General features: G+C 38.3%; 1 protein-coding gene across 1 annotated transcript in view; it reads right to left on the reverse strand.

Moving 5' to 3' along the window:
• Window positions 1-2130: 2130 nt before the first annotated feature.
• taf2 (TAF2 RNA polymerase II, TATA box binding protein (TBP)-associated factor) overlaps window positions 2131-17085 on the reverse strand; it is a 28582-nt gene continuing 13627 nt past the window's right edge. Inside the window, exons 10-27 of the mRNA XM_059339751.1 lie at window positions 16646-16731; window positions 16410-16545; window positions 16121-16275; window positions 15688-15802; window positions 15335-15444; window positions 14567-14632; window positions 14146-14272; window positions 13520-13645; window positions 11168-11308; window positions 10789-10899; window positions 9808-10001; window positions 8911-9050; window positions 8412-8481; window positions 7698-7813; window positions 5374-5603; window positions 4671-4835; window positions 3588-3690; window positions 2131-3479 (exon numbers count right to left, since the gene is read on the reverse strand). Coding sequence (XP_059195734.1) covers window positions 3181-3479; window positions 3588-3690; window positions 4671-4835; window positions 5374-5603; window positions 7698-7813; window positions 8412-8481; window positions 8911-9050; window positions 9808-10001; window positions 10789-10899; window positions 11168-11308; window positions 13520-13645; window positions 14146-14272; window positions 14567-14632; window positions 15335-15444; window positions 15688-15802; window positions 16121-16275; window positions 16410-16545; window positions 16646-16731 — 2490 coding nt within the window. The 3' untranslated portion in view covers window positions 2131-3180. The remainder of the gene's footprint in view (window positions 3480-3587; window positions 3691-4670; window positions 4836-5373; window positions 5604-7697; window positions 7814-8411; window positions 8482-8910; window positions 9051-9807; window positions 10002-10788; window positions 10900-11167; window positions 11309-13519; window positions 13646-14145; window positions 14273-14566; window positions 14633-15334; window positions 15445-15687; window positions 15803-16120; window positions 16276-16409; window positions 16546-16645; window positions 16732-17085) is intronic.

Raw genomic sequence — 17085 nt, forward strand, 5'->3', positions numbered from 1 at the left:
GCAGTAATCCTTCCCAGTCCTTTCCAAATGTGTTCCTGGGTTAGGGTTAGGGTTGGAATATGAGGGCCACTTTGACCAGGTGTGTAACAGCCACGTTATCTGGTCAATGTGCTGCTTAATATCATGAGAATGAGCAATACGTTTAAATACTATTTCCTGAAATACTTCGTTTTCAAATCTATGGAATGGCCAGCTTTCAACATGCTGCCTAACAAAATTATTGAAACAGCGCTTGAATATTATATGGATTGTGGTTTCAGGTGAGGCTGTGGACTTTGTTTTAGCAGGTCAGGTTGCGTTGAGGAACCACTTGGTCATATGTGCAGGTGGCAGGGCAGGTACAGTACTGCACATCATGGTGTTGGATGTGAATTGTGTTGAAAATCAGACCTGTGCAGGACTTTGGTTTATATATCATACATTACTATATACAGCTATATGCAAATGCCATACCAGTAATCATCGTTCAGTAAAGTATTTGATCATTAAATCATGTAAACACATTCAAGCAGAAATCATACATACTATAGTATGAACCTGAAAATGAGCAGAATGTGGCCACAAGTTTGTTTATGTGGCACAGTGGTCAGTGGCTGGCATGTGGGTTCAAGCGCTGGTCAGGGCAGGGAGTTGGAGTGTTTGGTTTTCTCCCACTACTGAAAACATGTTTCTCCAGGTGTTGTACAATGGCTGCCTACTGCTCATAAGGGCAGCGGGTTAATTGCAGAGACTGTATCTCACCATGTTGTACTAGCAGATTGTTTGACAATAAATAATACTAAAAGCGCATGAATATTATATTATTAATATATGTTTTACCCTGAATAAGGTTATACTGATGGTGGTGTTCCTTAAAATTCAACATAAGTAAAAACAATGTATCAAATTCAGAATTCAGAGTGTAGATTTGCATTTAAAATCCAAGTAGGTTTACAGGTAGGGAAAGAGTTAGGGATAGACCAAAAAACATAGAACTGAAAGGACAAAATGTGGGGCTTCATTTGAAAGGTAACATCTTCTGTAGTTGTACTTAATTAGCATGTGGGCGCCCAAGATTAGTGTCAACAAATCAGTATCTGATCAAATATGTCCCCTTCTCTTCCTGAGTTACGGTGCTGAATAATGGCCAGAAAAGTTTTTGCAAAACATTGTGATGTCACAGTGAAGTTGACCATATATAATCACTTCATCGTTAATCCTACTAGACATTTGTCATGATTAGCATATGAATTCTTGAATTATGACCAGAAGCATATTTTGGGAGGTCACAGTGACCTTGACCTTTGCACTCCAAAACATACTTAGTTCATCTGTGAGTCTGATTGGATGTTTATGCCAAATTTAAAGAAATTAATTTAAGGCGTTCCTGAGATATCACATACACAAGAATGGGACAAACACAGGATCAAAGTACAGTGACCTTGACCTATGACCAAAAAACAATATATTATTGATCAATTTCAATTATTAAAATGTCATTATTATTCTAGAAGCGATAGAAATATTGACACTTTAAACATAAACTAAAAACCTATCTTTTTAATCTGGCTTTTATGTAGTTTCTTATCACAATTTTATGGCTATACTTATACTGTTTTACCTATATTTTGTTGTTTATATCAAATGCTTATTTTATTTCTAGTTCTTGTATACACGTGTGTATATATATATATATATATATATATATATTTATGTTATCTTATATAATTTTAACTACCCATATTTCATTACTCAGCATGCATTAGTCTCCATGTCCTTTTACTAAATATTCTAAGTTGTTGTTTTCAATCTATACAGCACTTTGTATTACACTGGATTTATTTGAAAGGTAAATCAGATTTGACTGATTGATCCTCAAGTGGATATTTGAAGAAATTCCTTCAAGGACAACCTGACAACATAATGCCCCGGCCATGGCTCTCACCAGCACAGAGGCATAAACACAAGGCATTCCGGCAGGCTGTCAGTATTTTCATGGGTTTTTTTGTTGTTTTTCGTAGGTTGTAGTAGGCTGACTTTTAGAAATAGTGCTGCAAAATTAGGCTTTTTCTTAAGTTTCATTCAAAATAATTAAGAGAAGTGAAGCTTGAAGTTGAGGAAAGTTTAAGAAAATGCTGCAGTTGTTCTTGTCCATACGTTTATCAGTTCAGTCACCATATCGCAAAATGCTTAAAAATCACAATCATTTTGTATCATGACTCAAGTATCGGGATAAAATCATATCGTGGTGCCGATACGCTGATTCACACCTCCACTGGAGACAAGGTACTATTTAATGAGTGGCAATAATCTTTACATGAATGACTGTCGTTTATTGTCTTACTTAGGAAACATTACATTTTAAATGACAATTTGGATACCCTCCTGGTTTTCTAAATGAGGAATATTGAATTCTGTATGCTCTTTTCATTAATAAAAACCATCTCAAAGAAACTGTGCCAGAGTAAACCCAGCCATATAACTTTGTGGAGCTGGATTCAGTCTAGTTAAAACATTCATGAATACAAGATTATCTTTCATTTCAATAATGACAGCTGAGAAACAAAAATATATTTAAAAAATAACACTACAGTATTACTCGAGTTTCAATTGTACAGCAGAAACTGTACAGGAAATTCCTGCTTAATTTCATCTGGAATTAAACAGGGAAATGTCATGTGCAGGATGTTAAAGACAACGGTGGCCAGACCAGCCAGAACGCTTGTTTCCCCCCTGAAAGCGACTCACTGAATGTTGTAATTGAGCTGTGGGGATGAGGCACACCAGAGTGGGGGGTACGAGGTATTTGCCTGTTTGTGGAGAGAGGTGTATGTGGTTGCATGCCTCAGACAGATTGGAAGCGGTGTCAAAAGTCCACAAACTCCTGCAGGCTGTGTGTGGTGTGAGGATACAAAGATGCCTCTGGAGGGTTTACCTAAATGGCACTGCAGCCTCAAGCCAACATGGCTGTTTCTGCTGAGGAATTCAGTGTTGCATTCATATGAGAATTACAAAACTTGCCTTTTCTTTTTCATTTAAATGAGTCTTGCTGTAAGAGAACTCCACAGAGTAATTGATATTTAGATGAATGCTTTGCTTTCCATTTTGCATCTCCTCCTACTGCAAGATATATATATATATATATATATATCCAGTTAAGTGTAACTGAAGCAGAGGGAAACTAAATTAGCCTACAGATGTTTAGTCAGACATAGACGGTGAGCGGAGGGACCTGCCGCTGGCCGGGCTGTTGATGTAGGTGTGGGAGTTGTCCCTCTCTCTGTCCTTCTCCTTGTCTTTGCTTTCATGTTTGTGCTTATGCTTGTGTTTGTGTTTGTGCTTCTTCTTCTTCTTCTTGTGCTCATGGTGGTGGTGGTGATGGTGGTGGCTGTGTTCTCCACCGTGTTTGGAGGACGAAGAGGCCGTCTCTTTGGAGAAGGACGGCACAGGTGTGGCAGGCATGGAGAGCATGGATTGTTCCACTGATGGTGGCTCTTTACCTTAAAAGAGAAAGGACAGGAGTGTGTTTCCCGTTTATGGGGTTTTTCTTTAATTTTTGGAATGATGTAAGAAAGTGTGTGTGTGTGTGTGTGTGTGTGTGTGCTCACCTGGTGTAGAGGGCCTCTCTAACAGATTGAGATGATGGTGAATGAAGGCCTGACTATCATGAACCGTCTCCATATCGATATCTTCATCTTCCATTGTGTTGAACTAAAACAAAGCAGAACTATGCATTAAAATCAGATGACACGTTAACACCAATAACACAACATCATTATTTCTGACTCTCTGTCGCAGCCAATAAATTGTAAAACAACATTGCAGATTTCAGAGACAAAGAAATTTAATAATTAGCCTGAATAAAACATTTAAAACAGAGAACTAAAGACTTAAAAGCAGAGCCTAGAAAAGCACAGCAGGAATCCTGGTACTTTCTTTTGCTTTTTTATTTCACAGGTTTGCATGGATCATGGGGTGGCGGGCTGTGGTCCTGCTAGACACCCACTACTACTACTATCATTATTTGTCATATTTCTTATCAGCACTGCAACTACTACAGATAATTCTTAATCTGTTATATTATAATATTCACTGCTACTATGACTTATACCATTAGTCTTATTTCTTGTATTATTACTACTTCTACTATTACTACTACTATCTAAGTGTCACTACTGCTGTTTTTTATTCTATTTACCAGCACCACAACTACCATTATTAGTCAGAGTTTTTCCTTGTCTGCTGTTAGGTGAAAAGCACAGAGGGTGTTGTATCCTGTAAAGATTATAATTAAATTCAATAAACTTTATTTGTCCCCAGGGGACAACTGAAGGCACATAGAGCAGCAAATTTGACAATGTAAACAACTGTTACAACTGTATAAAAGGATGAGAAAGTCAGCATTCAGGTAAAGTAATTGCACATAAAAATAGGCTAATATTCAAAATGCTAAAATACTAAAATTAAACAACACTACAAAAAAAAGAAATATTAACTACTGAAATACTAAATATACTAAACTAGAGACCAGTATGATAGGTGCAAATTAGCATGAGGTAAAGAGCCCCGAGGCAATTTTGTGATTCATAATTCTGGGCTATATAACGAAAATTTAATTGAACTGAATTGAGATAAGAAATGTGTAAATGTTTAAAAGTGAGGACAAAAGTCTTGCCAGAGCAGTTTATTACCCTGATCTTGAAGCGCCCTCCTCTTGCATCATCCTCCTGTTGCTGCAGTATCTGTCCTGGCTCTGGAGGAGAACCCAGGGGGGTCTCAGCCTTCCTCTTCAGGCCCTGAGGAGGCTGGCCCACCCCACACACCCCTAATGAAATAGGATCTGGCTCTTCATCCACCTGGCCGACACAAACAAACCTCATTACAGCTTACTTATTTGTCTATATGGGAGAATTTAGTTGAAAATATGGATTCAGTCAGCTGTCAGAAATGTTTTATAGCCAGAATTGTGCTCTTAGCAGTGATTCTGTGTACAGCAGTGAGGCAATGGGAATGAGGTACTGCCAAATACTGTTGGCAGCACAATAATACCCATAATTACATAGATCCAACCTAAGATAACATGTTTTTCTTTAAGTGCTTACTATCAGTGTACCATTTGATTTTTTTTAAATTGCATTAGTAAATCAAAGAAATTCAAAACGGAGGGAAACGAAGACCACCAAGAAGCTTGTTGATGACATCACCATTCACATAGAAACATATAAAACTCAAGTTGATGTGTGTAGTATGTCTTAAACTAATGTGTATGTTGTCTGAAACTACAATTAATGCTCAAAATTGCAAGAAATTTCTTCAAATTTAGTTTAGTCAGTCGTTTATAAAGTGCATATCCTATTTACACAAAAGCAACTGTCCTGATCCCACACTACTTACAGCTGAGTAGCTCATGCCCACACCATGGATGCCTATACTGGCAGGTGTGTCCATAATAGTGCCGACCCCGAGCTCAGGCTTGATGGTGGGGTTTAGGACAGCTTTCTTCTCCTTCAGGTTGAGCACAAGGCCCAGTTCTGGCAGTGGAAGGCAGGAGGGTCGAGTCAAACCAAACAATGTGTAGTAGAGGTTCACAGCATCACAGCGCAGCCGCCAGTCATGGGAGGTGCCTGAGAAAAGGAAGGGCAAGGTGGAAGGGAGGTATTAAGGTGACAAGTTAAGTCAGTGGGATAGAAAACCAAAGAAAACGCTGGTTAGATCAAATGTGTCAGAAACACACAGTAAAAAGCCCATTGTGTCACTTTGTAACCAACCAGTTATCTGAGATAGCTACAGAGAAAGGGAAGGAGAGGAAAAGACAAATCATGATTATAAAACTCCTCCACCTACCAAGTAACACCAGTATCATAGGTTGGACAAAGAATAGCCATAGATGCAGACAGAAAGAAGGGGGGGGGGGGATATCAGATGATGATGTACATCGCAGAAATGCAGAGAAAGGAACAGGCTCAGATCATGTTGTCTGAAGACCGAAACAGAAAGATTTTATACACTTTTTGTGTATAAAAACAGTGCAACACTATGAGGCCCTTCAAGTAAAGACTGTGCACTGTTATTCCATATGAACCATCGTTGTACTCTGTTCCTTTCTATGCCAACAGGCTTCACAACTCTAGTTAGAGCGTGGCCATTTGGAAAAACTCAACACTTTTGCCTTCAAACATTGTTGGTTGTGGTTTAAGCTTTTTTTATTGACTCCTCCCCATTAGCCATTAATCCTGTTCTTCAACCACACATTTTGCTTCACAGTCCCACAGAGACAATGTGAACCAAATACCAGATAATTAGCTCTCAGTACCATGGGAGCTAAATACATCATGATATAAGTCATTTGAGCAGCAGTGTGTTGAGCGTTGGAATGAATTAAACACAAAATATTGCTGAGGCAAACAATCCAAAGGCCTGGCGCCTAATTTGGGGGGGGCGGGTGGGAGTGTGGCTTAAGAAGAAGGTTGAAATAAATGAGGCGAACAGCAGCAGAAAGTGCTCCGAGTTTGTGACCTTCAGCCAGTGAAATATCATCCTGTGTGAGTGTGTGTGTTTAACATGTGGGGGGCTGTGGGTTATGAAGGGAGAAGAATAAAACAACCAACACACTTTCATAACATAGTATTTAAGACTACCACACTCTAATCACAATGTATTTAAACTGGCAGCACAGTCGGGCTGTCCAACCGCCACCCACACTGACTGACCGACAAACAAAGTTAACTGGAAATAATAATCATCAACATTTTTGTTCACCCTTACAGCTTGTAAATCAATAATCAAATAATATGGTGCTGTTAGAATGCTCTTCAGGAATATGGAATTATAAACACTTTTATTTTGGGTTTTGAGAGGGTGCGTATTTGGATTGGCAGACTGAACCGTTATGGCCTGGCTAGCTAGCTGAAAGACACATAGGACCCCCTGGAAGAGAAAGAAATAATGAAACCTGAGGACACAATAGGAGGCCATGCCTCATGGAGGCACAGTACCAAAAAGTAGACCTTAACCTTATTCAGTTCATGACTGGAAAAAAATAACCAGATACTAATGAAGGAAAAAGACAGGAAGGAAAATAGTTTATATAAAAGACACTGATATGATACTAAGAACAAAAAGTGTGTTATACAACAAACATTCAGGATAAAGCAGCAGTGTTCCTATAAAAAGCTAAACAATGGACATTAACCATTGACTTATGGTACTGCAATGACGACCTGTCAATTCTATGGAATAGTTACAAAACACTGATGGTCAATAAAATTAATGAAAATGTCAAAAAATGCATCAATCATCAGATCATTAGTCAAAGAAATATGGCAGATTTGTGTGGTTCCAGCCTTTCTGATCTATAGAACTGTAAAAGGGTTATCTTAGTGTGTTGGGCTGCTGCCAAATGAAACGGCTGTGGATAGCAACAAAAATGGGTAACGGTAACGTAACAGGTATAACATTTTTAGGGTGGTCCTTTGTTTAGGTGGTTAAAACTAATTTTGTGTTAGTCCCAGTGTGCAGCAATACATTCATTGGTTCTCCAAACTGGGAACATGCAGACCATCATCTACTGTAGGTAATACACTGACTGTGGGTAGGTACATCATACAACCTCACTTCGAAAAATCCTAGCTATCCCTTTAAAGACATCAAGATGTCTGAGGATTTTGCATCCTGTCTTTTTTAAAGAGTGCAGGTGTGTAGGTGTGTGCGTGTCTCACCTGAGTTCATGAGTTTCCAGAGCTGGTCAACCAAACCTTCATTACACAGAGCTGACTCAGTTTTGTCAGTCTTGGTGAAAGGTGGATTCTTACAGAGCATACCAAGGATCTTATGTCTGAGTAGACAACAAATAAAAAATACAAAAATCAATCAATCAAACAAAAGAAGATAAAGACAGGGGTTACATATCATATCCCAGGTTCACATTTTTCCATGTCTAACTTAAAACAACACTGATATACCTATATGTAAATCGAAAGGGTTATTGGTTGCTGTTATTGTTCCTGCCTTCCTAGAGCCATTTCAATCCTGTTCTATGCAAAAGGCTTTCCAAAGTTCAGGCAAAGCTAATATGATGCTTCAGCAGTTTGAGATAGACAAACCAGGAAGTTATCTCCCAATGATTTTTTAGTATCAAGTTCCCTTGTCGAGAGAGGTCGTAGTAACACAAAACTGGAATTTCACTCCAACTATGGAGGATACCCTTAATAGCACATATTTAGCTGAAATTTAGAAGTCTTCCACATAAAACAAGGTCTGTGGCTTTTGTCATCATTTACTTACTTACTGAAATCGCTTCTGGTGGGATCTTTGTGTGGCCAGTATGGAAAGGAGGAATAACAGCAGCCAAAAACCGTTCAATGTACATTTAGATATGCAATTATCGTATTAATATAGACTACATAGAGTATGCGTGCTGGCTGTTAGCTGACCTGACATAATGAGCTGGGTCATTCTGGACCATGTTGAGCAGCCACTGCAGGTCCGCTGAGCTTCTTTCAACTGAAGGACAAAAAAAGTCATCATGCACACAAACCTAAATAACAACATCTCACCGTGGAAATAAGATCCTGAAGATGTGTCAAAATAAAATACAACTATGATGTTTTATTATTCATTCAAATGTTATTACACACTAATAGGCATCTTAATCTGGAATTTGGCCTCATGTAAACAGAGACCTATGCAAAAAAGAATATAATTTGTGTATTTTTAACTATAAGATGTCTGCAAATGTCAAATTTGGGTTGAAATCAGATTAACATGATTGTAGAAATCTGGGTGTAAAATTCAAAGCAGAAAGTGTGTAAGTGGATTATGAGATATATCCACATTAAAAGGCTTCAACAAATCTATAACATAGACACCGACTGATATAATGAGCCACTAAGCATAGCATAGCAGCTAGTATACATGTGATAAATGCCCCACCTCTAGTATAGTCCACCAGAGCCTCCAGTGCAGCAACGCGAACGTCTACAAAGTGTCCGTATTCAGCGTAGGACTTGAAGAGTGACGCGTCACTGGGAATATGACCGTTCTTCTGAAGCTGACGAATCGCACTCAGACAGCTGGATGAGAGAAGAGGAGAACAGAGGAGATGAACAGGAGACATAATCCTGCTGTGTATGAAAGATGACTAAGAGAAGGTAAAGGGCCTTTTCTTTGTCAAAATAATAACACGTAGTTTGCACTTCCTTTTGGATAAATTACTTATAAACAATAAATTATGGTTATTTTATTTTATTTTATATTGTAAAACATTAATAAAATCCTTTGTCATGCTGAACTGACAGTGGCATATGGATAGACGTTGTGTTTCATCTAAAACCTTAAAACCAAGGCTGTGCTGCCTTCAGGTGCCTGAAAAATATCTGAGAAATAAAAACTGAGCTGACAGAGGGAACGGAAACATTGTCAGCTATAGATAAATTATATGTTCTGCATTTTATTTTTTTATTGAAAAGTATCTTTCATATTCACAATCTTAAATTATGAACATTTTCTCTAGTTATTTCAAGCAGCACTATCTGTGATATGATATTATGATATATCAACTGATCTTTGTGTTTCCTCATAGTGGCAGAATCCATAGTAAGCATACTGAAGCGTCATTTCCTTAAATAATAAGAGACTGCTTGTGGTTAGAGATAAGATCCACACGCACACATATATTCTCATTAGATGGCAGTTCCATAGGGATCTTTACTCTATTCACAGCAATAGGAAGCAATGTACAAACATTTTAAATGATTGAACACCTGATATGAACAGCTACCAGAGAAAAACGTTTTAGGAGAATCATAAATTAAACATTTCGCTCTTAACCTGACAGTGATGGTGTTTCTGAAGCTTGGCAGCAGTTTCTCCATGTTGAGAAATCGTGTGATCTCCTCCAAGATGAGACGAACGTCAGCATTCAAATTGTCCACCGTCCGAACCTCATTGTTGATGCTGATGGCTGGAGTCAGAGAGTTGGTCAGTGCTTCGATCAGCTCTGCACGGTAGTAGTTATCTGAAAACTGAATGACAAGAGGGGGAGGAGGAGATGGTTTTAATTAACAATATTATACATTGTTATACATTATACATAAAATGCAATACATTGTGAACCAATTCTAGAAATTATAACTGAGAAGATACAAAAACAAATGAATATAAAATTAACAACTTGAATATCAGTATTGAATGATCAGTCAATTGCCTTTAAAATAAGGAATAAAATAAAAATAAAATAGCTATAAGACACAATATTTAAGTAACCCAAGCATCATTTTCTGCATTATATGTTACATAAAAAAGATTGGTAACGCTTTATATTAAGGTCCTTGTAATAACCATTAATTAACAAGTAATAAGGCCCTTTTAAGTCCTTACAATATGCTTGTTAACATTATTGTGTGTTTATAAGTATTTATAAGTTTATATCTATTATAAGTTAACTATAAGTTAACTATGCTTTTTGCAACTACCGGATCTAAAGCGAGAACAATGCCTTATTACTTGTTAATTAATGGTTATTAAGGACCTTATTATAAAGCGTTACCAAAAGATCTCTTATTAGCCCATATTGGACAACATATATGCAGATTCAGAGAGATAGCAGTATGCCTTTGATTGGTCAAAATTAGTCAGGCTCTGGTTTTAGGCTTTCAAATTAAGATGTTTTTAACCACTATGTGTTGATGAATTAAGTTACTGTGCGTGCGTGTTTGCTAGCTTATGGCCGTAGCCATAGCCCATTATTAATAACCTCTTTAAGAGTTACTATGTTTGAATAAAAGTATGTGTGTGAATGTCAGTCTTTACTTTGTTTTTTCTGTTGTCATTATACTTGATGAGGTCGAGGATGAAGTTGAGGACATCTTTGGGACAAAGGTTCTGGACATCTCTTAGTAATGCCATGGCAACGGGCATCGTCTGACATAGAAAACAAAGACAAAACAGTAATCATGATATGATATTGCTATCTGGACATTTTACAGCTAAAAAAGATATTGAAAAAATGTGGCACCAATACTGGCACCAATACTTTACATATATTTGTAATGAGCTAAAATTGGCAAAGATTTTGGCCATGCCTTGAAGTTTGTTTCTATAGTCTGTCAAGAGACTTGTTTAAGGTACTGAGAACAAATGCGTGTCAAACTGCGGGTGCCTGTCAGTATATATGAGTTGTTAGAAGTACCTTCTGCAGAAAGTAGCTCTGGAAGTTGATGAAGTTGTTGGTTTTGACGATGTTGGGGCAGCTCTTACAACAGAACATTCGGGTAAACAGGGATTTCATAGCTGGCGGACCCTGCCACGTGCTCACCATGGCATTGGCTATCTACAAGATTTACATACACACAAGAGAAGAGCAGAACACAGTTACACAACACAGGTCATTTGCCATGTTTTGAGAACATCATATGTCAGATGTCCTCCACTTGCTCTCATCACAGTTAAATAACGGCCAAATCAAATATTTTTAAGGTAAGGTACATTTTACATTCCACATGCTTTGCAGCAGACGTATAAGATGCATTCTCAAAAGCTAACGGAGTTACTTGACAAATACTCTATGGCAGACAAATGACAAGTCAATAGTGTTATAACCTATATAAAAATGTCCTTTGAGTCCGTTTGCATTTCTGTGGTGAGAACTGAACTACAGAGTAAAAGGCAAATGTACACATGGGCAGCGCACGAGGCTTCCACAGGCATGAAGACCATTGGCTCCAGTGGTCTTTAGGTTCCAACAGGATATTGGGGAATTTATGTTAATGTGGTAATACAGGGCTAAGGGTCACTGACACAGGATGTTGTCATTTGGTAAGGTAAATAAAGGGGGGCATGCACACCGGAATGTTTTTCTACGTGTGTGTGTGTGTGTGTGTGTGTGTGTGCATATTCTGTAACACATCTGTATTTTTTTCTGTGTCAGAGTTTTTAACATGTGCATACATTTGCCAGTTTTATGCCCCCAACCCCCTCACCACTGATTTTCAGCCCCGGGCTGTTCCTTCTTCCTTCCCACATTTTATACCAATAACAAGCAACTAAATGCCATCTCAACCAATCATAATGCAGTCAAATCCATCTGAGGTCAGTCATATTTCACTTTGTGGCCAGTGTGGGTATATAAGTCTGTGTACAAGCCTATGTGAATCTGTGTGTGTGTGTGTGTGTGTGTGTGTGTGTGTGTGTGTGTGTGTGTGTGTGTGTAGTACATGCCAAAGGCCATTATGATGGAGTCTGTTGGGGGTTCTGTGGCCAAACACAGCAACGTAATGAAAGAAGTAAAGTGCTGCCATTTCAACCTCCACTCAGTTTATCATGTTGTAAAAATATTGGTTCAGGTGGAACCCGAATGGCGGAAATCCAGTGGGGTTAAAGTTGGAATAGACCAAATCCAGAGAATAGAGACTTTCCTGCAGCCACAGAATAGGATTATTCAGTCAACTGAGCTGCGAGGGTTAAACTGGTGGGTGGCCTTGCTGGCTGGGAAGATACATGTTGTTGCTGCATACTGTAGCCATTTTCACAATATTGTTTGAACAAAATAAAAAATGGAGAGAGTGACAAAAAGAGACAGAAACTCTGAATCAGACCTTCATTTATGTACCTCTCATAGGCCTTCCTTTCACTCATCTTAACCAATTTCATTCCAGTCCATCCTTCTCCCCCTCTCACTGCGGTCTGTCAACATTGGGTGAGAACTATGAAGTGTATTTATGTTGATTGATGTTTGGGGCCATCATTCAGCCCTGCAGTGACAGGCTGTGCCACCATTCTCTGGCCCCGACCTAACAGCTGGTTTGATAGGCAACTTCATCTGAATGTCAACTGTCCAAACACCATCACTGCATAATGGTTCAAATAGTCTTATCACCAGTTAGCAACCCTTTCTGCATAAATAACTGCTGGGTATTTTGTTTTACTGAGGTCTCATCTCAGGCCTCTGTAGCAAGTCAGCCAAGATATATAGTAAATGTGAATCAATAGCCCTTTTCATACTGTATACAAGTACTGTAACGAAGCTTTGCAGTCATTATGTCTTAGAACATTCATCCTGATTCTGCAACGGCGTAATATTGGCGCCCCAGTCTGTGGACTCACATTGTAATCTGGCATTGTAGAACAAAGTGGGAGGAGCCGGTAGTGACGTGTATTGCATTCAAAACATCAATTTTGGAAAAACTGCTTGACAGGCTGTTTCTCTCTGTAGAGATTCTACAGACTTTGCTGAAGATGACTGTCGGACCAAGTGAGAAGCATGTTTCTGATGATACGCTCCACTTCCTTTCTTATTACCCACAACTAACGAAGGTTAGAAGGTGAAATGTCACAGAGGCGTAAATATCGCAGCTTGAAACGGTACTCTGAAAGGGCTTAAGATACAGATGCAGACAACCATGAGTAGTACATCCTGCAGTGTCACACATTCATTCAAGCATGTTCTACCTTAACAAGGCCAAAATCCCTATTCTACCATTATGCGCTGGTGCTACTGTAATACAAAACACTCACACACTTACACACACACACACACACTCACCTTGGCCAAACAGAAACAGGCCTGCATGCGGACTTTGTAGAAACACTGTTCTTGCTCTAAGATGTCTGTCAGAGCCAGTCTGGAGGCAGGAGTTGGGAACTTTTCCAATGCGGAGATGGCTTCTTCCTAGCAGAGACATAGGTACACAATCATCTGATGAACATGAAACTGGAAGTCAGAGATGTGGTTCAATAGCAGTTTATAATGTTAAAATCCACTTTTGAAATAGCATTTCCAAAATGTGATCAACAGGTGCAGACAAAATTGCCTCTAAAAAGACCTACAACCAATCAGAGTAATGCAGCATGTGATGAGGCGCTGAGTGACACATGAAAGTTGGGACGGTGCATATTTGTCTGGTTTCCATCAAATCACAATCCTTTTAAATCTCCTATCAAACCATATAAGTTTACCTTTCAACATCTGCAAGTAACTGCAGGCGAAAATAACTTTTGTTGGCTGAGAAAGCTCAAGCACTCCAGAGTGTTAGATATACACTATCAAATGGTGATTAACTGTATCTGACTTTAACCCATGACATCAACAGTCATGGGGGTTCAACAAGTTAGTTTATTGATTTACAAATGTTAAAATATAATTAGTGTGGAGAACCACCGTTAGCCCACCTGTGCAACTACATCCCTCTCATAGCGCAGCTGATACTGCCACATGAAGTCAGCCTGCTCAAACTCCACCTTCCTCAGAATGGACATGTCTGGGTCAATCCGGATCCAGAGGAGAGGAGAGTCTGCGCTGTAAAGGTAACAAGAGAAAAACACATTAACAGAAAGTTAAGACAAGACCTCAGTGTGGATCTATTGGTGCTTTGCCTTAACATTTCATCTTAAACTGTGGTGGATATGAGTTATGTGAATGTGATGGCAAAGCAGGTAGAGGCACTGTTTAATTCAGCTAGAATAATCAACACTGTATGCACTAAATGTAATACAGAACAAGACAACAATCACCTAATGCCTCAATATAATGAAATCACAATAACTACACTCCTAGTTAATATGTCATATAGTGACAGTGGGGATGCCTTACTCCATGGCCGATAAATCCATGTCAACTTCCTCTCCATTCATCAGAGGGATCTTCTTTTTCTTGTTCCTGAGAAAGGAAATCAATAGAACAGTCATTGATTTAAAAAGACAGTCAGTACAGCTAGTACATCAGTAAGTGTAGATACATAGGGAACATGATATGTCAAATAAAAAAAAAATACATTTGTATATATTAAAACAAGAATGCAAGTCAAATACATACACACACACACACATATATATATATATAACCCAAAAAAGTGCTGCGTCTGAAACTAATAGTGCAGTATGTCTTTAGTGATGAGTATGTTACTGGACGCCATATGGAGCCCAATGTCAACTGGGACTGGTTAAAATAAGTCAAGTCAAGTCAACTTTATTTATCAAATGCAGCCAGATATGTAAAGGACATACAGAGAATTGAAATTGTGCAAACAGCAATAAACATGAAATATAAAATATAAGTAAAAGATATAAAATGTAAATGTAAAAACATATATACAAGCAAGAAGACAAACGAAAAGAATGTGGCAATCTGGGAGATGTAAATAGTATAAACAGTATAAGTAAATATGACGGTATGAATAGAATAACGGTATAAATATGGCGAATAGTATCAGTATGGCAATATGGCACAGTGTAAACAGATTTTATCAGTATAAATATGGCAGTATAAACAGAATTTATAGTATAAACAGAGTTTTTAGAGTTTTGTAAAGTGGCACACAATAATTTATTGTGTATCATTTATTTGTGCTGTAGGACTGACCGTCTGCTCTTGGAATGACAGGGAATGTCGTGTTTGAGGCTGTTCTCCTCAATCTGCAGTGTATGGTTGAAGGATCCATCCAGCTCCTGCACCGTCACCTTGATGGGACCCTGCAGAGACAAATAATAGTTAGTCTTCTGTATGGGGAAGTTCCACTGTTTAAATATATTTATTTCACTTGTTAAACACACTAAAATAACAACTAATGCATTGATCGCCTGTCAGAAATCTTGACTAGCAAACATAATTTGAAATTCCTATTTAAACCTGCTGTGAAAAAAATTCTACAAATGGACTTTCAGCTGCCCTAGACAGACAACAAATGAATTGCACATACTGTATCTAACGCTCACCACATATTTCTGTGTTCCAGATGATGTGTAGTCCTGACGGATCTCCAGCTCAAGCACATTCCTCTTCCTATTGAAAGCAAAACTGCCAAAGAATTTCACCACAGCACTTTGGTCTCTGAGTATGAAAAGTTAAAGTTAACCAAGATAGCCAACAGGAGCACGAGAAAACAACCAGTTGAAAGAGAAAGTCATTTGCTAATAATATCGCAGTGAGACTTTATAATGTTTTAGTAGGTTTCTTTCAACTCAAGAGAAAATGATAAACTTTTTGAAACGGAACTTTAAGTTTTGAATTCAAACAGGTATTTTCTTTTTTGTTATGACTTGTGTATTTTGTGCTATAGGGTTAGAGATGATGGGTTTGAGAGATGATGATTACTCCCAACTTTAATAATTACTGTGTGTGTTTTCAAACATCCAGATAAAAGGATACACCCATTGTTTGATGAGGGGACCTATGTCTTTGCCTGAGACGTTGGAGATGGACTTGAGAAAGGCGTGAGTAGACAGAAGCATCTGGCTCCACATGTGACTCTGGTACTTCTGGGATGAGGCTGTACTCGCCAGGCTAAGAAGCTTGTTGAAAACCTATAGCAGGGCAGGAGAGAAGGAGAAAAAAAATGAAAAGAACACCAAGCCAAATCTTGCAGTGAAGAAGTTTTTAAATTTTGACTTTAAGAACTGCAGGGGCAAAAAACAAGAAAATGCTGCTTGTGTCGAACCTGCAACATGAACTCCATGCTGATCCTGTTTTCTATCAGCCTCATCACCAGATGGGCCTTACACTGGAACATCTTGTAGTACTCCCAGGACAAAGTGTGGGGGTGCTTGATGGAGAAGTGGAGGTGGGGAGTTGGACTGAAGAGAAAAACATTCATGTATTCCTTATAGTTATAATGTTAAAACTCAATGATTGTATTTGATGCAAAGGGATTCAAAATTAAATTGAATGTGTTACTTGTCCTTCTCTTTGCCTCCACTGAAGGTTGGGTGCAAAAGGACCCCTCCCATCTTAAGCTCATATTCCACAATCTTGTCCAGCTCCTGGGAAACAACAGAATTATCATTTACAAACACATTTCAGGAAATAATTTATTAATTTTAACCCACTTTTAGATCTCATGCACATCATTTGTGTGTATTGTTATTATTATAATTCAATCTCCTATTTTTGATTAATCAACTTGATTAGTCTATGAAATGTGGGCTGAAACTAGAAATTATTTTCATTGTTGATTCATTTTGTCTTTAAAATATCAGGTGCCTGCTATAATTTCCCAAAGTTTGTTTGTTATATTTATTTATTTTTAACCAGTGAATGCTTGTACTTGCTTGAAGTAATAAAATTGAAAAGCAGTAAATCTCCTCATTTGCGCAGTTGGAACCACATAATTTTTT

Source organism: Centropristis striata, chromosome 8 (assembly GCF_030273125.1).
Source record: "Centropristis striata isolate RG_2023a ecotype Rhode Island chromosome 8, C.striata_1.0, whole genome shotgun sequence".
Lineage (NCBI taxonomy): Eukaryota > Metazoa > Chordata > Actinopteri > Perciformes > Serranidae > Centropristis > Centropristis striata.